This window comes from Vidua macroura, chromosome Z (assembly GCF_024509145.1).
Source record: "Vidua macroura isolate BioBank_ID:100142 chromosome Z, ASM2450914v1, whole genome shotgun sequence".
Lineage (NCBI taxonomy): Eukaryota > Metazoa > Chordata > Aves > Passeriformes > Viduidae > Vidua > Vidua macroura.
This window is the reverse complement of record NC_071611.1, coordinates 70,978,829-70,994,631: the sequence shown is the minus strand read 5'-3', so window position 1 is coordinate 70,994,631 and position 15,803 is coordinate 70,978,829. Positions and strand designations below refer to the sequence as shown.

Sequence of the window (15,803 nt, the reverse complement as noted above, 5' to 3'; positions counted from 1 at the left end):
CACAAGAATTAGAGTAAGAATTCTTCTTAAGAATTCTTATTCTTATGCATAAGAATTTTTTGCATTTCACCACAACCTATTTTCTACAGACAATTCAGTATTTTGTAGTTTTCAAGGGTATCTCTTGCTGAAACCACCTACTGATCATTTGTGTGAACTAAAAATTGAGTACTTCAGATTTAAAATCCAAGTGAAAACCAGAAACACTTATGATTTAAAAGGTTAAAATTACTCTTTTCAGCCCATATTCATTTAAATTTTTGCCTGGGCAAAATGTATTAAGTCTTTTGGAAGATAAAAAAAAAAGCATACATGAAAAATCTAAACATGTTAATTCTAACTACTGGAAAGAGGACCAAAAAATTGTAGTCCTAAGGTTTTTTCCACCACAGAACAGCTGCTCTACACTGACAGCATTCTTTCTCACCCTGTTTACAGATCTGAGAACCTAGACTACAACTGTAAAACTGTCAGCAATGAAAACAAGTCTTTGACACAATAGAATATTACAGCAGCCTCTAGTGCCACTCTTGAGAGTGGCATCTTCTCTCCTGAAGGATATATAAAGGCAAGTCCTCCATTTCACAAGGGAAAAAACCCTAGAATTTTATTCCTAAAAAAACAGGACTGGTCTATTTTACAAATACATCTGGAGTGCTGGACTGCAAGATACACTTAGTTATTGCTTCAAGGCAATTGTGATAAAATTGTTGGCTACAGCTGAATTTAATACATTTGAAAAGTCCAGTTTCATGTATTAAAAACTTGACTGGACAAGGGCGTGTACAAGTACTTGCTTAGAGCAGGAATTCGGACTGCATGACTTGATGAGGTTTTTTCCAGACTGGATGATTCTCTGGCATAGCCATCTTAATACTCAAGAGAGATTTTTCAAGAAACCAACCCAGGAACTGAGTATGTTACCCAAGCTCTTACATGTAGTTTAATTCATCACGTTCTTGCACTTATGTAAGTTGAGGAATTTGAAAATGCCACTCTGGAATCTATACAGTAAAACATAACACACAAAACAGGATTCCTTTACATGCCTCTTTGGTGAATTATTTTATAATACTTACAGTGAATTCTCATTTTATTTCATACACTATACACTAAAATTGCAATCAACAGTACTTCAAAAGAAACCAGTTTCCAAGTTTACCATAATTTCCATTTCAACACTTAGGCATTTAAAATACATGGAAGTTAGATTATTAATGAAGTAGACCTGATATGAAGTCAGAACTTACAAAGAGAAACATCTTTGCATTATTTTACCATGACTACTTTCCATAAGTGGTAACTACAAAATGATTAATGATTAAAACACAGATCAGTTTACAGCATTCACAAAAACAGACTTGCCACATGAATGTGAAAAAAGCAGCAGCCTCTCATAATTTAAAAGTGACTTTCCACATGCTTTATTTGCAAAAACCATCTCCCAACCTCCATATTTACTGATGAAACCAAGGATTAGGTTACTTAGAATGATTAAAAATCATTTTCAGGCTGAGTCTGAAAGGGGAGAGGGCAAAAATGATGTATTTCAGTGGTTCCCTTGCACATAAACAGACTTAGCTCTGCTCCACAAAATATTTAAACTAGCAGAGATTTTAAATTACAGACATCAGTGCTAAATAGTTAAGGAGACAATTTTATACACACCCCTCCAATATAACAAAATAAAAACTCTATGAACAGCCAATTGTTGTTTTCTATTTTGCTTTATTCACACACTTAGTTATTGTAAGCCTTGCAAACAAACTGCAAGACAGCCAAATTTGCATTCTGTGCAGCTTTACCCCACATCCATTTTTCATTGTTATTATACAAAGCAAGAGATTCCTATTTGTCATCTTCTGCCACACTGCAGCAAAATAAGTCTTCTATATACCTGTAAATGATAACATTTAAGCCTACTTAAGTCACTTTTACAGTTTCTATTGTACTCGCAGTTCCATTAACAGTGAAGTTGGAAACATTTTTAAAAGACCAGCAAAGCCATCAGTCTCCTAACTGCAAGTTCTTATAACTTAAGAAAATAAATTCCTTTCAACTGGCTAACAGTCCATATTAAATATCAGATGTGATGCTTATAAAACAGATACTTAACAATTCATATCCATTCCTTATGTAAGTGAACTGGTAAGAGGAAAAGTAAATCCTCAATGCAATCACATTTGAAATCTGATCCCCTTTGTATGACTGCATGTGACATAATCAATTTGTGTCTGTAATTTTTAAACAGTCCTTTTTTAATTACACTTTGGAAACCATATCCCCATTTTTAATACAAGTTGTTCTACAGTGTAAGGAGAATCCACAGAGTGGATTCCCCAAAGTTCATTTTCTAAGTTGTTTAAACAATATAGGTTAGCAAGTCAATCATGTCCAATGTGCTAGATCCAGACCTGGACAGATTAAGAAACATTTTGAAGCAGTGTTGAGTAAATAATTTTGGTAAGCTGTAAAACTGCCACATGCAAGGTATACTGTACTATAACAGCTCCAAATCCTTTATAAAAACCTTGCATTCCTTCTTCCCGTTTTATAGTATTTATGCAGTCTTTCATTCCCTCATACTGAGTATTGATTGGAAGCACTTCATAGCCAAGGTCTGTATTGTCAATTATTGTGCGTGTCCCTTGAATATGAAGGCGGTGCAAAACTGTTTCCAGTGGGTAAAGCATGACATCAGCACAAAGGCTAGCAGCAAAGCTAGCAATAAGTTCTGGAAAATACGCATCCAGCATGCTCTGCACAGAAGTGGAGCTCTCAGTTGGAAGGTTGTGGGAATTATCCCTTTTCAAAACAAACAAGACAAGCTTCTGGACGATGGAACGGATGATGTAGTGAAGAACTCCGTGTAGAGCAGTGGGAAAAGTCAGGACCATCAGAGGAAGGAGACGCTTGCTGTGGGGTACTCCCAAGCCTACAACTCTGCCAATTCCTTCTTTCACACAGTCCAGGATACCAGGATTGTCTCGAATGATTTCACTCTACAAGTACAAAGAAGGAGTTACAACTCACACTGAGCACTTCAAAATCATCCTGACATCCACTCTGACACTTCATCACTGCTGAACTTTTTAATAAACAGTTGCATGCTACAATATCTATACAGCTGTACAAATAAAAGTCCCTTGTTATAACACTCTTCACAGCACACAATTAAGCTTCTTTTTAAAGAATGAACCCATCTTAAAGAGGTGAGGGTTTTTAATGTATATTGCAGTTGTTTGTGTTTCTACCAAAGAAATGCAACTTTCAGCCTACTGCTGAAAGTATCAGAATGCAAAACAGTCATGAACTTACAATGTCTTCATCTGGAGAAAAATGCCAGGAAGTACTTATTTAATTCAAAATTCCTTTACTTTAAAGACTATGACCATAACCTTTGACCTTGAATCTATATAGTAATGACTTCCATAAGTAGTGTTGAAAGGTCATTTTTGACATGAATTTAATGAATGTTATCATGGCATTATATATGCATTTAAAGTAGTATTCTTTACCCATGCTGTCTCTTAGTGAAGAGATAATTATTCTATTCATGTGCTGAAAATAAAAATCCTGTAATAATTATTTATTCTGTTACAATCCACCTGTGGGTGTAGGATTAAGCTAAAAACATTATTTTCCCTATGAATGGTTATACTCCAGTGTTTTATCATGTGGTTTACATCCAAAATTCAAGATTTTGGTGTTCTCCTAAATGTCCAAGTCTCTGAGTCCATGTGGTCTATGTTCTGACCTCACACCAGAATAAACCACCAGAATATTCCTCAGTATTTTGAGGAAATATTAAACAACCTGCAGAGCCTTCATGGTCTTTTCTGTGTGAGAGAGAAAGTTTAAATGCCTGAGAACATAATGTTGTTGCTGACTTTAAGTACAAGTTAAGCAGGACAACCCCTACTGACTTCTGCTCCACATCACTACAGTCACTACACTTCAGAACCACTCCTGCTTTGGCCTAACACGCCACCATGAGGTTTGAGATGCTAACGACAAAAGAACAAATGCAACGGCAACACATTCCCACCACTTACAGCTGTTTTGATGATGTGAATTTACTTGGTTAAGTGTCAAACAGATACTGTTGAGCAGCATGGTTTATCAGAATTAAGAGAGTCAAAGTCAATATAAATTGGCTAGTAGGAAATCCAACAATCTTCAACTTTTTTGGTCCGTCACTGGTCATTGTCTTCTGGCAGCACAGGAATATAAACCTGTGCAAACCTTGCAAGCCAAGTTGCTCCCCTGCACTGATTAGTACAGTATAAAAATCTTCACAAATGTTATCATTACCTCTGCTGTGTTTCTAATAACCTTATGATGATGTCTCCAGGAACTCAAGAACATATTTCATACATCATATACACACAGACAGACAGACACACACTTATTCATTAAAATACTTGCACACAGCTGAAGTTACTAATCTTAAAATCCTCAGATCTCAGTGGAATTTTCATAACCAATCCATTACAGAGAAGATCACCTACCTAAAAGGCCGAGAGAGATGTTGTTTTGGGTTTTTTTAACTGTTTTCCTATTAAGTTGCTTTCTAGCAAACAAGCTTTATACTTATTTTGCAAACAGAAGACAGGTTCTAAATCATGTTCTCTTTTATTGGTAAAAAATTTACCCATGTCCAACAACATGGGTAAACATCCTTTCAGACAAAAAAATACAAGCAGTAATATATAACATTCCACTCTGTGGCCTGCTATGAACTCCAGAAAAATTAACAGTGTTCCACCACTGTTTCTAGTTCCAAAATTATGGCATGCTCAGGCTAGGGCCATTCCCCAGCAATTAAGTATTTGAGTTCCAGCCAGGTTCCCATTATGACACCAGCTAAGTCTCCCAAATATTCCCCAAACCAGAGATCCCATAAGGAAAGAAGGTTTCTAAAATATAGAGTATCTTCAGAGGAATTGAGTTTGTTGTTGGGAGTCTTTCTATAACTCTCCCTGCACAGATGCTTAATTTCACTTGTCTCCTGTTAATCCATAATACAGCCAGTTCAGACAGAACAGCTCTCCTAGTACGTTCTGGCTCATTTCAGCTTGGATTGTCTGCCCACAGTAGAATCCTGCCCCTTATAGAGTCCATGCCTCTGAAGTACATGCTGAAACTAAGAAACTGCAGAAGACAGCCTTCTCCTCAGAAAAAGCACCATTTTGGAGACAGAACCCAGCAAACCAGTCTTGACAGTACCTACAACTTGCCTATGCTATGAATGAAAATTATTATTTTGATGACTCAGTGACACGAGAGTGACTATCCTGCACCCTCCATATGAGAGCTCACTCTACAGAAAGAGATCCATTAGCTGCACAAAGACTCTGTCATGTCATCTAAGAGCAAGTCATTAGACAGAGAGGGCTGATAGAATTACCCTGGACCATTTCTGCATAGCTAAGCCTTGCCTTTCTCCAGAAAGAGATGCAACACCTCACTGACAGGCAATCTGCAACACAGTGCTATGGGCTACTCTGCACAGTTACAGAACAAGCTAAGATGTATTCTAAGTGACAGGTCCAGATTTTAAGGAAGAACTAGATGAAGATTAAAAGTAAAAAGCTGATTGAATGAAAACAATCCTGAGAGGGTAGAGTTGAGTATTTCATTTAAAATCTCCACTGAATTACTGGAAAAAAACTTTACAGTTGTTGTAGGGGACAGATGTCACTGTAACAACATGCCTAGGAAGGCAAAGTTTAAAAATCTTACATGAGAAAAACTTCTTTACGTTTTATCTGCTGGAACACATAGATATAGCATGCCCCCATTTCATATACAATATATTCCAACTATCTACATTAAATGTCCTTTCTAGATTTAGATTCTAGAATTAGAGTTAAGATAGTACACTAATATACCCTTCATTTCACCCATTTCAGGTAGGTTACACAGCCTCAAGCAACAAATGCAACTACTGCGACATAAACCTGAATTCAAAGATTCACCTCTCCACATACTCTAATCAATAAAGAGTAACAGTTTCTTTTTCAATGTTCCAAATACATGTAAGTTACCTGTACAGTTTCAATCAGGCTTGCAGAATAAAAAGGCATTGCTATCACATGTGTTAACCTGTAGAAATTAACAATGTAAGAATTAACATAATGACAATACTAGAATTTCGGCCAAACAAGCACCTGTAAGTTGACGAAGCTATTTAGCAAATTATCCCTGAGAGAAAATTAACAAAGCATAACTCAATTACTAAAATGTACGTCAACAAGTCGAGAAAAGCTTCAGTCAAGTTTAGTTAAATTCTATTTCCACGTGACCAGACTAATTAAGGTCTAATCTTTTGAGTTCCATAGACACAGCGATCTAGTATGAGAAAACCTGTGAAACTAGTGTATGTAATCAAGATTGTTCGAAAAAATCAGCATTTGAAAAGTACTGTTAGCATCTTGTCGAGAAAATGTAGCAGCAGACTAAACTTATGTCCATTTGATAGTTTTATTATGTTTAGACAAAAAGACATAAGACACATGCTATACTTACCCTTTGAGCAAAAGGTGTCCACCGATCTGCTTGAGGTTCCATTTATGTGAAAGCTCTCTAAAAATAGAAGTATTTACCATAATATGAATAATCATCCACACGTAATTCTCAAGCAATTCTTCCATGAGTGTCAACAGCCAGTTTTCATATTACTGTTCTCCTATTTAGGTTCAAGTATTTCCCATATTGTAAAGACACAGCAAAACATTTAGTAAATCGTGCTTAACTTCTAGTAGATTTTCGAGCCTGTCAGATGTTCTATCAAAAAAGGCTTCAGTTATTAATTAATAAAATGTTTGCAGCTCTCACAGCAACCGACTTTCATCAGTTCAGCCTTATGTACAAGTGCTTAAAGCAATTTTCAGGGAACACTGGAGTACTTTAAAATCTTCATACTTTTCCTTTATCAAGAAATCATTTTTATTTCATTTTGGTTTGGTTGTGCTCTTCTGTTCTTTAGGTTGTATCTACCCTGTTGTTGTTTCTTTCCAGAAAATATAAATCATATTCTGGCACAGTTAGATAAGAACAAATCAAGTACAAGAGGTCAGGCTAGAAGTTGCACAGTAATTCCGTACAGACATAACTGAAGCTTTTTGTCCTATGACCAGTCCTTAGCATATTCTGATAAAAAAGAAGAAAACCCCTGTGTTTAACATAAAGGTGATATTAAAAAATATTTCCTTGAAGTAGTCTTTCTAGTTACACACTTCAAAATACAAACAGCAAATGTTTACAATCCACTCGACAGAAACATAATCCAACCTAGTTCAAGATACTATTCAAATACCACACGTACTGACAATGCATACGGTCAATACTCTTAATAACAATCTATAAAGTTTTCAGCTTCAACTGTTGTCCAGGAATCACAATCAGACACTGCTTGTAGTTAAAATAACTCTAATCCAAAACAGGCAAGATTTTACTCTTTCTGAAGAATTGTGTGTTGTTACTAGCTATCACATTTTAAATACATATGTCAATCACTGAACAGGAACAGAAGATCATTTTTACCATTATATATTTCAGACACTTGATCACATCCACTTACCTGTAATGCTTAAATGATATGGAAAATTAAACCAGCCAAACTAATGTGTGAAAGCCTAATCTGTCAATCCACAAGGCATAACTGTCCCTGCAGTGCAAGAACAATTACGTAACAAGTTTATCTAGTACAAAATGTTCACAACTCATTTCTGGGCTTCTCTCCTAAACAGGGGTATTCTTTCATGTAACTATAACATAGAATTAGAATTGACATTTTACTTCTCTGTGTTCTTTGGAGCCTGATAATGCAGTTAAATAACCTTTTAAATCAGACTTGCTGGCCCTGCTGTTGCAAGCACTAACCTTCTCCTCCCTGTGACCACCCAAACATGCAAGCCACCATTAAAAAGGAAGAGAGAGCATTGAGTAGAAAACTGCTGTGGGGTGGTGCATGTATGAGAAAACCATTTTAGCCAGATCTCATTCACAGTCCAGTTAATTTCCTGACTGTTCAGGAAACACATTGTGTTTCCACAAAGATGGCAGTACCACAGAGGAAGAAAAGCTGGTTCCAGCAGAAAGGCTGGATTCTTTTGGCAGCAGCACCAACTTACTTTCCAAACTGCTGAACTGGCCCACAAGTAGAAAAACATTGCTCACATTTGTGAGAATTCATAACTATGAAGATATAAACACTATATCACATCTCATGAACTTAAGCATACCCTAGAGCTGTATCTAAATCACACTTGGAGGAAAGCACATGCCTGGAAATTTCAATTACCTATGAAACAGAGCTGACAAAATCCTTAAATACACACTCTATACAATTTAAATATGAAATAATTTTGTTAATGCTTTGGAACTTGCAAATAAATGCCTACTTTTATTAATATGGATACATGCATCATAACAGTATTTGATTCATCCTAACCATATTTCTTCTTTTTAAACCTAGGGTAGTTTCCATGTCCCTGAATATTTTTAGTAAAAAAATTACTAAACTTCTGTAGCAGAAGGTTGACACAGTGATGTAGAATGATAACTCTTTAAATGAAGTCAGTTATTTTTAGTGGTAACATCTTTTTTATGAGAGTACTGAACAAGGTACATACAGTTGTTGCTCAAGGAAGGCAGAAGATAAAACTGCAAGTTACATGGATGCCCATTTACCATGTCTTCTCATTTACTAATGCAGGTCATTCTGTACTCCCTCCTACCAAGGACAGTGCAAATATTCAGCAAAATGTCAGTGCTACTCATTAGCTGTGCAAGTTTTCTGTATTTAGATTAATAAGACCAGGAATTTTTACCTTAAATATGGTATTTGCAATAAAAACCTAAATAAAAGAAGAAAATTATTGGGATTTTTTTGTTACAGAGTTGAATACCAAAGACCAATTTGCCACAGCATTTTTATGCCAGACAAGTAAGCAGACACAAACAAATGTAGTTCCCAGACGAAGTCCCTCAGATTTATGGATTATAAGATTGTCTTTTCCAAGACAACCACACTGTGTTCGGAAACACCTATTTAATGTCTGGTTGTTCTCATGAAGTAGTATTTTTCAAAAAGCCTTACTAACACTTTGAAAATAAATCAACAACTTATTAATTTGTTAGAAGTGGTTAAAAAAACATGCAATACCTTGGCAAAGGTGTAAATTCACTGACGATGCCTTCAGTTCCCAGGGTTATGCCCTGAACAATGAAAGTGCTGCCCATTCCTTTCCAGAGAGCTCTTGGACCCTGCGTGTTGAAATATACAACATAAAACTCAAAAATATTTTCAATTTATTATTAAAAAATTTCAGTAAATTCATACCACACAGGTCTACAATTCTACTGTTCAACTTTGTCATTAAACTCAAGTAACAACTCATTTTTTAATCTATGAAGAAGTTTTTGGTTTTCAATAATTTCAAAGATCTGTCAATAATTCTGGAGGCTCCCAAACTGTTAATACTCTCTATTATAAACTTAACACCACTTTTTATGGACAAAATGAGCTTGAGATGTCAAAAGTACATCCATAAGATATTCAGAATTAAGAATTTCTTCCTGCCTTCTGCTCTGAGTTTAAGGATTGCCATTCCCCTGCAGAATTGGAAATGTATCCAGTACTACGTTTGGAAGGAGTCACTTCAACAAAAAAATTATCCACATAATGATTAATGATCTTTTAGCAACCTAACGAAAAAAAAAAATGCAGGGACTTTTTGTTTTCTAACAACACAAATCTTTCCCCACTAAGTACTCTACTTCTGAAAAAAATAACTTGATCTTCTTGACACATTTCTGTAACCATAAAAATAACAAACCCTCATAACAGCCATGCTTTCCAACACCACCTACATGAACACTTAGAGATTACAATGTACATACATGCTGTAGGAACTCTCAGTGCTCAGATACAGCCTGGCACCAAGTACTAACCTGTGTCTTATTGATGCAGTACATGATATTGACAATAGAAAAAGGTGTGAGATGATAATTCCGTGCATGATAGTTAACCTGTTAAAAATATAAATAATGGCAGTCTTAGAAATACACTTGCAGATGCTACAACTCTGAAGGATAAAGGCATTTCAGATGTAAGAATTTTATCTCTGTAAAGATGAGCTAAAAATATGAGTAAGTTCTCACTGAAATCTAGGGAAAAGGGCAGCCCTTTTAACTATTCACATGCTGAAAGTTTAAACAATAAACCATACATAAATCAGAACCTATGAAACAAAGCATCCTGCTTGTAAATGGGGATCTGAAAGTTGCTCTGCAGACCCCAAAACACTTGCTGTAGTTTGCTTTCCACTGCCCAAAGAAAAAATGAGCAAGATTTTTCCAAATAAGCTAAACTGCAGAATAGAAAACATGCATTCTACAAGTAAAAACTTGTTAATGTACCAGAGGCCTCCTAAAAATTGCAAAGCTTCCTATAATATGTACTTTCATACAAAGATATGACAGTACACAAGAGCTTTGACTGGAATAGGTAATATAAAAGACGTACCTGACATTGACGACGTAGAACAATGCAAGGATGTGCCAACACATTTTCTGTAAATAGGCTTTAAAGGAAAATTGTATTTAATGCACAAGAAGCCACTAAAAATTCCTTAGAAAAGACTTGTTAATTGTCTCTAACAGCAGCAGGTCAGTATTTGGAAAAGCAATATATTTTCTGGTGAACTAATAGGGCATGTTTTTGATGGTTACCCAACAGCCTACCAAGGAACAAGTTACATAAAATCTGAAAATCTGAAAAAGCCCCATATATGTGTAGTATGCACATATTTTTATAAGCAAAAAAACATACAAAACTTCTTAATCTCACCCTCCTCAGAGTACCACAGTGCAAAACAAACCACACCTACAAGAGGTTTAGTTCCCAGTTTTATGTTAATTAATTTACTGTTAACACAGTAAATACTGTACTATTAATCAAGACTCTCCTTAGGAGAGCCAGAGAAGGACTGGTACTAGTAGCTGACCACCTTTTCACTGAAAACACTACTGACCCAAACCAACTCTCCAACCACTAGCAGAAGTCATATTTCAATCAAAACTTCACAGGAAAGTTCTCACTTCCAAAGCAGAATTCCTGGTTGCAGCCATTCAGATAAAATATTAATTTCATCTCAAAGTGCCTGAGTGATCAGAGTACTTACCTGTACATTGTTCAAACCTGGGACATGGATTAGAAAAGTAGAACATCCAGGATTTTTACAAACACCCCAAGCTACAGAATCAGCTGTGGTAGATTTCTGAACTCCCAATAAACAAGTGGCACAGAAAAAATACTGCAGTTTTGTAACTATTGAGCTAATTTGTAGTTTGCTGCTACCAAAAGAGGTAAAACTTTCCCTGGGCATCAGCATCTTATAATTCATCCTTTTTTCAAAAATACTATCAATAATCAGAGTCACCATAATAAAGAATAAAATGGCTTTTAGACCACTTGCTTAGATGAACATTATGGTCTGAGGATACTTTGGTAATATACTTGAAGACTTTCACTTTCTTAGGAAACATTTGTATTGCCTAGAAATATTAATAAAAGTTGCAAATGTCAGAGAAGTTTTCTGGTGTTACTTTCAGATTACTTGGACAGGGTACACACATCCATATGAAAAACTGTTTCTTACATTCATGTAAGTATTTTTTGTCAACAGTTAAAGAAAACAGAAACCTAAATGGGAGTAGTAGGTCTCTAAACACATTTCAACTGCTTATGGCTACTGGAATAAAAACACAATAGAGAAGTGTATGTGGGGTTTATAAGACAAATATGAGTTTTACAACCCCTTTGTCACTGAACACATCTCTTACCTTGCAAGGCCAATACCAAAGCCAGCAAATCTGTTCAACTGTTCTGAAAAACAAGAACAAAACCCAAAACAAAACCAGATGATACAGCACCGATAATTATAAAATAGAGAAAATGCCATGCACAGGATCTGAAAAACTAGTTTTATCCTGTACTTGCATCAAAAAATTACAATACAATATTTATGGCAGTTGAGCAACAGAAGATATTAAAAAAAAATTCCCCCAGGAATATTTGCACTTTGGACTGTATTTGAGTTTGTACATACTCTTATACATAAAATTATGCTTTTCTTACAGGGAATAAAAGAAGAGAGAAAATTAACAGTAGAACAGAGAGTATTTTACCAACTCAAACCAACTACTGAAAGATTTAGCATGCATGAGTTTACAGTAATTCTGAAACATAAATTTAGATAATTGAGGTGAAAATACTGTTAAAACAGTATAAAAAGGCAAAATTTTGGGTGAAGTTACACAAAAAGCCATAGATGAAGTAACAAACATCAACATAAAGCAAATTTTCAAGCCAGTTCTTTATCTCCTTATCAGTCCTTTGCAGAAATCTAAATTCTCCAAACTGGAGAATTACAAAAGTAATTAATTCAACTTTCTGTTGCCTGCAACCAGACAGACATTTGCAGATTTGGAACTATCAGAAGGGATTTTAAGACGAGCATCAGAACAGTAAAGGCATTTTAAAGTTAATGCTGAGCCCTACAATCTTCAGAGTGCAAGCAGTCTGAAGGCATGGATGAAGTCAGTAACTTCAGTGGGGCTCCACACAAATGTGGCAGCCCTCCTAAAAATGATAAGATACCATTGCAGCTGCTGGATTCAGTGATTACAGCAACTCCTTATCAGTGCTCCAAAGTGCAGAATGAACACACCTTCCAAATGCAGATGGGGGAAAAAATGTAGTGTCCAGCTATGCAAGGATACTTAACAGTGCTTCAACCAGTGCATGCATGGATGGAGTCCAGCTAAAGGCTGTACTCTTTATAAGACCTGAATAAAGATACTGCGCTACAGGTCACAAAAGAGAGAACTGCCTAGTAATATAATTAGATTTCAGGTAAATTACTATTTCAGAGATCTTTTGATATTCAAGCATCTATAACCAGCTCCTTTTATTTAAAGAAAACATACAGTACCCTAGATACAGCAAGTTTTCATTAATTCACTTCAATTTCATGAAGATCTAAAATGACTTTATTTATGGAGGCTTATACTCAGTTTCCCAGCAAATACTGGAGAAGCCTTGTACTCAGTTGCTTCCTTAAATCCTACCAGTCCCACAGTTCCCTCGCTATTACGTGTGGAGGGGGAAAGTTTGCGTCCGCAGCTCATGTTTTGAACCCGACAGAAGCCACGCAGTCTATAACACCATCACAATAATGCAGCACTCTAAAAGCCACAAGCACTTCCTGCCCTTAAAGAAGGCGGAGTATTTCTGCAGGAGATTGTTTACATGGGCAATGAGGAGCAAGCTGACTGCACATTGCTTAACGAGCAGCTGCGGGGCGCGTTCTGGCACGCTCAAATCACACTTGCATGGAGCTGCACAGTGCTGGAGCGCAACAGGCAGCGACAGTGTTCAACAGAGCACTCCGTGTTCTTCTAAGGGACTTCTCTCCCCGGCGCTTCAGCACCGCCAGTACTAAGGAGGGCCGGGCGGCGCTCGGCCTGGCCGCGGCACAGCTCAGGGCCGCCGCCCGCCCGCGCCCGGCCCGGCTCGCGGAAGGTGGGAGCCGGGGGTCAGAGGACCGGGCAGCGGAAGGTGGGAGCCGGGGGTCAGAGGACCGGGCAGCGGAAGGTGGGAGCCGGGGGTCAGAGGACCGGGCAGCGGCGAGAGGCGGAGGCCGCCCCCGGGCTAGCCCGGACCGGGCCCTTTCTTACCGGCACCGGGGCCGCCCGCCCCGAGGTTGGCCTCCTCGTTGGGGCCGGCGCCGCCCAGAGGGGTCCCAGCCCCATACGGCGGCGTCTTCTCCCCCCAGTGCAGGTTGCGGCTGCCGGGGATATCGGGCGGAGTGGTCACCCAGGAGCCCAGCTCCGAGCCGCTGCTGAAGGGCCTGGAGCCGGGGCCCAGTTCGTCGCGGCCGACCCCACGATAGCCGAGGCCGTCGAAGCCGTCGGGGCGCCGCGGGTGCATGGCGGGGGTGGCTGAGGGAACCTGGCGGGGCCGAGGGAAGCGGGAGAGGAGCGGGAGGCGCCGCGCTCGGGCCGCACCGGCGGCAGCGGGACCCGGACGCGCCGCCCGCCCTAGCACTTCCGGTTGCGGTGAGGCCGCGCGCGTGACCGCCGAGGGGGCGGGGCCGGGGCGCCGGGCCAATGGCGGCGCTGCGCTTGCCCGGCCCGGGGCGGAGCGTCCGGCGCGGGGGGCGGGCGGGAGAGGGCGCCCCCTGGCGGAGCGGCGGGCGGAGGAACGTCCTGCCCGCCCGGGCGTGTGGGGACTCCGTGTGCCGGCCCCGCTGCCGGTCTTGTCCCGGCGGGCCGCCCCCCGTGGGGAATCCGTGAGAAAGAACGAGAGAGATAAGGTGTCCCTGCGGACGTAAGACAGCGTGTTTTTTTCCGGGGAAAAACATCCTTCTTATCGACCCTGGAGATGAGCAAAACACGGCAAGCGCAGGGATGAGACCAAGAAGTGGGTCATGGACTATGGAGAGGAGCACAGACCACCGAAGGTCCCCAAAGCCCTCTGACCCATTTCCGTAAATGGTCTGAAAGAACAGGCTGATTGCATAGATTGATAACTGATGATAACTGATGCATGATAACCGATTGCATAGAAGGTGAGAAACACTTCAGGACAGGGAAGTCCTGAAAGTATCCCCCAATCCCGCAGGATATCCTGTTGGCTGGATGGATGTGGCTGGATGGATGTGGCACCAGGACTGACATCCCTTCAGCTGGATCAATGCTGGAACCAGGAGCAGTGATCTCTTTTTCTCTCTTTCTCTTTCCTCTTCTTTAGCTCACCTCTTCCTTTCTGTCTTGCCTTTCACACTACTTCTTTATCTAAAACCCATTGCCATGTACTTATGTAGTAGGTCAGGGACTAAAATGCCAGTTTCCATGCTGAGTATGTAATTTATTAATAAAACTTTCTGGTTATTTGCAGACCCTCTTAACTTTTGTTGTTCCTTTCAATCATGAGCATTTATGAATCTTCCTTCCCCTTAGGAGTGGGAGGCCACACGCTGTGGGTTTAATGATCCCTTAGCTCAGAATCACAGAATCATTTAAGCTGAAAAAACCTCCAAGATCACCAAGTCCAAACTATGACCCTGTCAACCAGTCCATGGCACGTCCAGTCTTTCTTTAAACACTTCCAGGGACAGTGATTCCACCACTTCCCTGGGTGGCCCGTTTCAATATCTGGTCACTCTTTCTGTGAAAAAAAAAATCCTAATGTCCAGTCGAAACTTTTTCACTCACATTAAACCATTTCCTCTTGCTTTGTCATTTGTTGCATGGGAGAGGAGGCTGACCTTGCTACAATCTCCTTCCAGGCAGCTTGTCTTCTCTGAAGAAGCTCAACAAGGTCTCCCACAACTGGGTCTTAGTCTGACACACAGTTCTCATTTTGTACACTAGGTTAAGCCAGCATTAGTGTGTACAAGTCTAAGTATAGCATGAGTCATCCACAGCTTTGTGAGAGGAAATCTCATTAATGCATATGAATATCTTGAAGGCAGGTACCAGAGGATGGTGCCAAACTCTTTGGTGCCCAGGGACAGGAAAAGGAGCAATGGCCATAAACTAAAACACAAGTTCAGCACATAAAGTTACAACATAGCTGTAGTCTGATTTGTTACACAGTTTTAGTCTTCCTAAAGTTGTGTAAATCATAAAATGGCCCTAATCAGGATTGAAAGAAGTCTTTAAAGGTCATCTAGACCAACTGCCCTGCAATAAGCAGGGACATCTTCAATTTCCAGCAGGTGTTTAGG

At 39.2% G+C, this 15,803-nt stretch overlaps 1 protein-coding gene across 1 annotated transcript; it reads right to left on the bottom strand.

The window, feature by feature from the left end:
- Positions 1 to 912: 912 nt before the first annotated feature.
- On the bottom strand, positions 913 to 14,104 carry SLC25A46 (solute carrier family 25 member 46). The gene is made up of 8 exons (XM_054003377.1): positions 13,750 to 14,104; positions 11,854 to 11,896; positions 10,535 to 10,592; positions 9,961 to 10,038; positions 9,173 to 9,273; positions 6,532 to 6,588; positions 6,051 to 6,108; positions 913 to 3,002 (listed from the first exon to the last, which is right to left on the bottom strand). The coding sequence occupies exons 1-8, from the start codon at positions 14,000 to 14,002 to the stop codon at positions 2,424 to 2,426; spliced, it is 1,227 nt and encodes a 408-aa protein (XP_053859352.1). The 5' UTR covers positions 14,003 to 14,104; the 3' UTR covers positions 913 to 2,423.
- Positions 14,105 to 15,803: the final 1,699 nt, after the last annotated feature.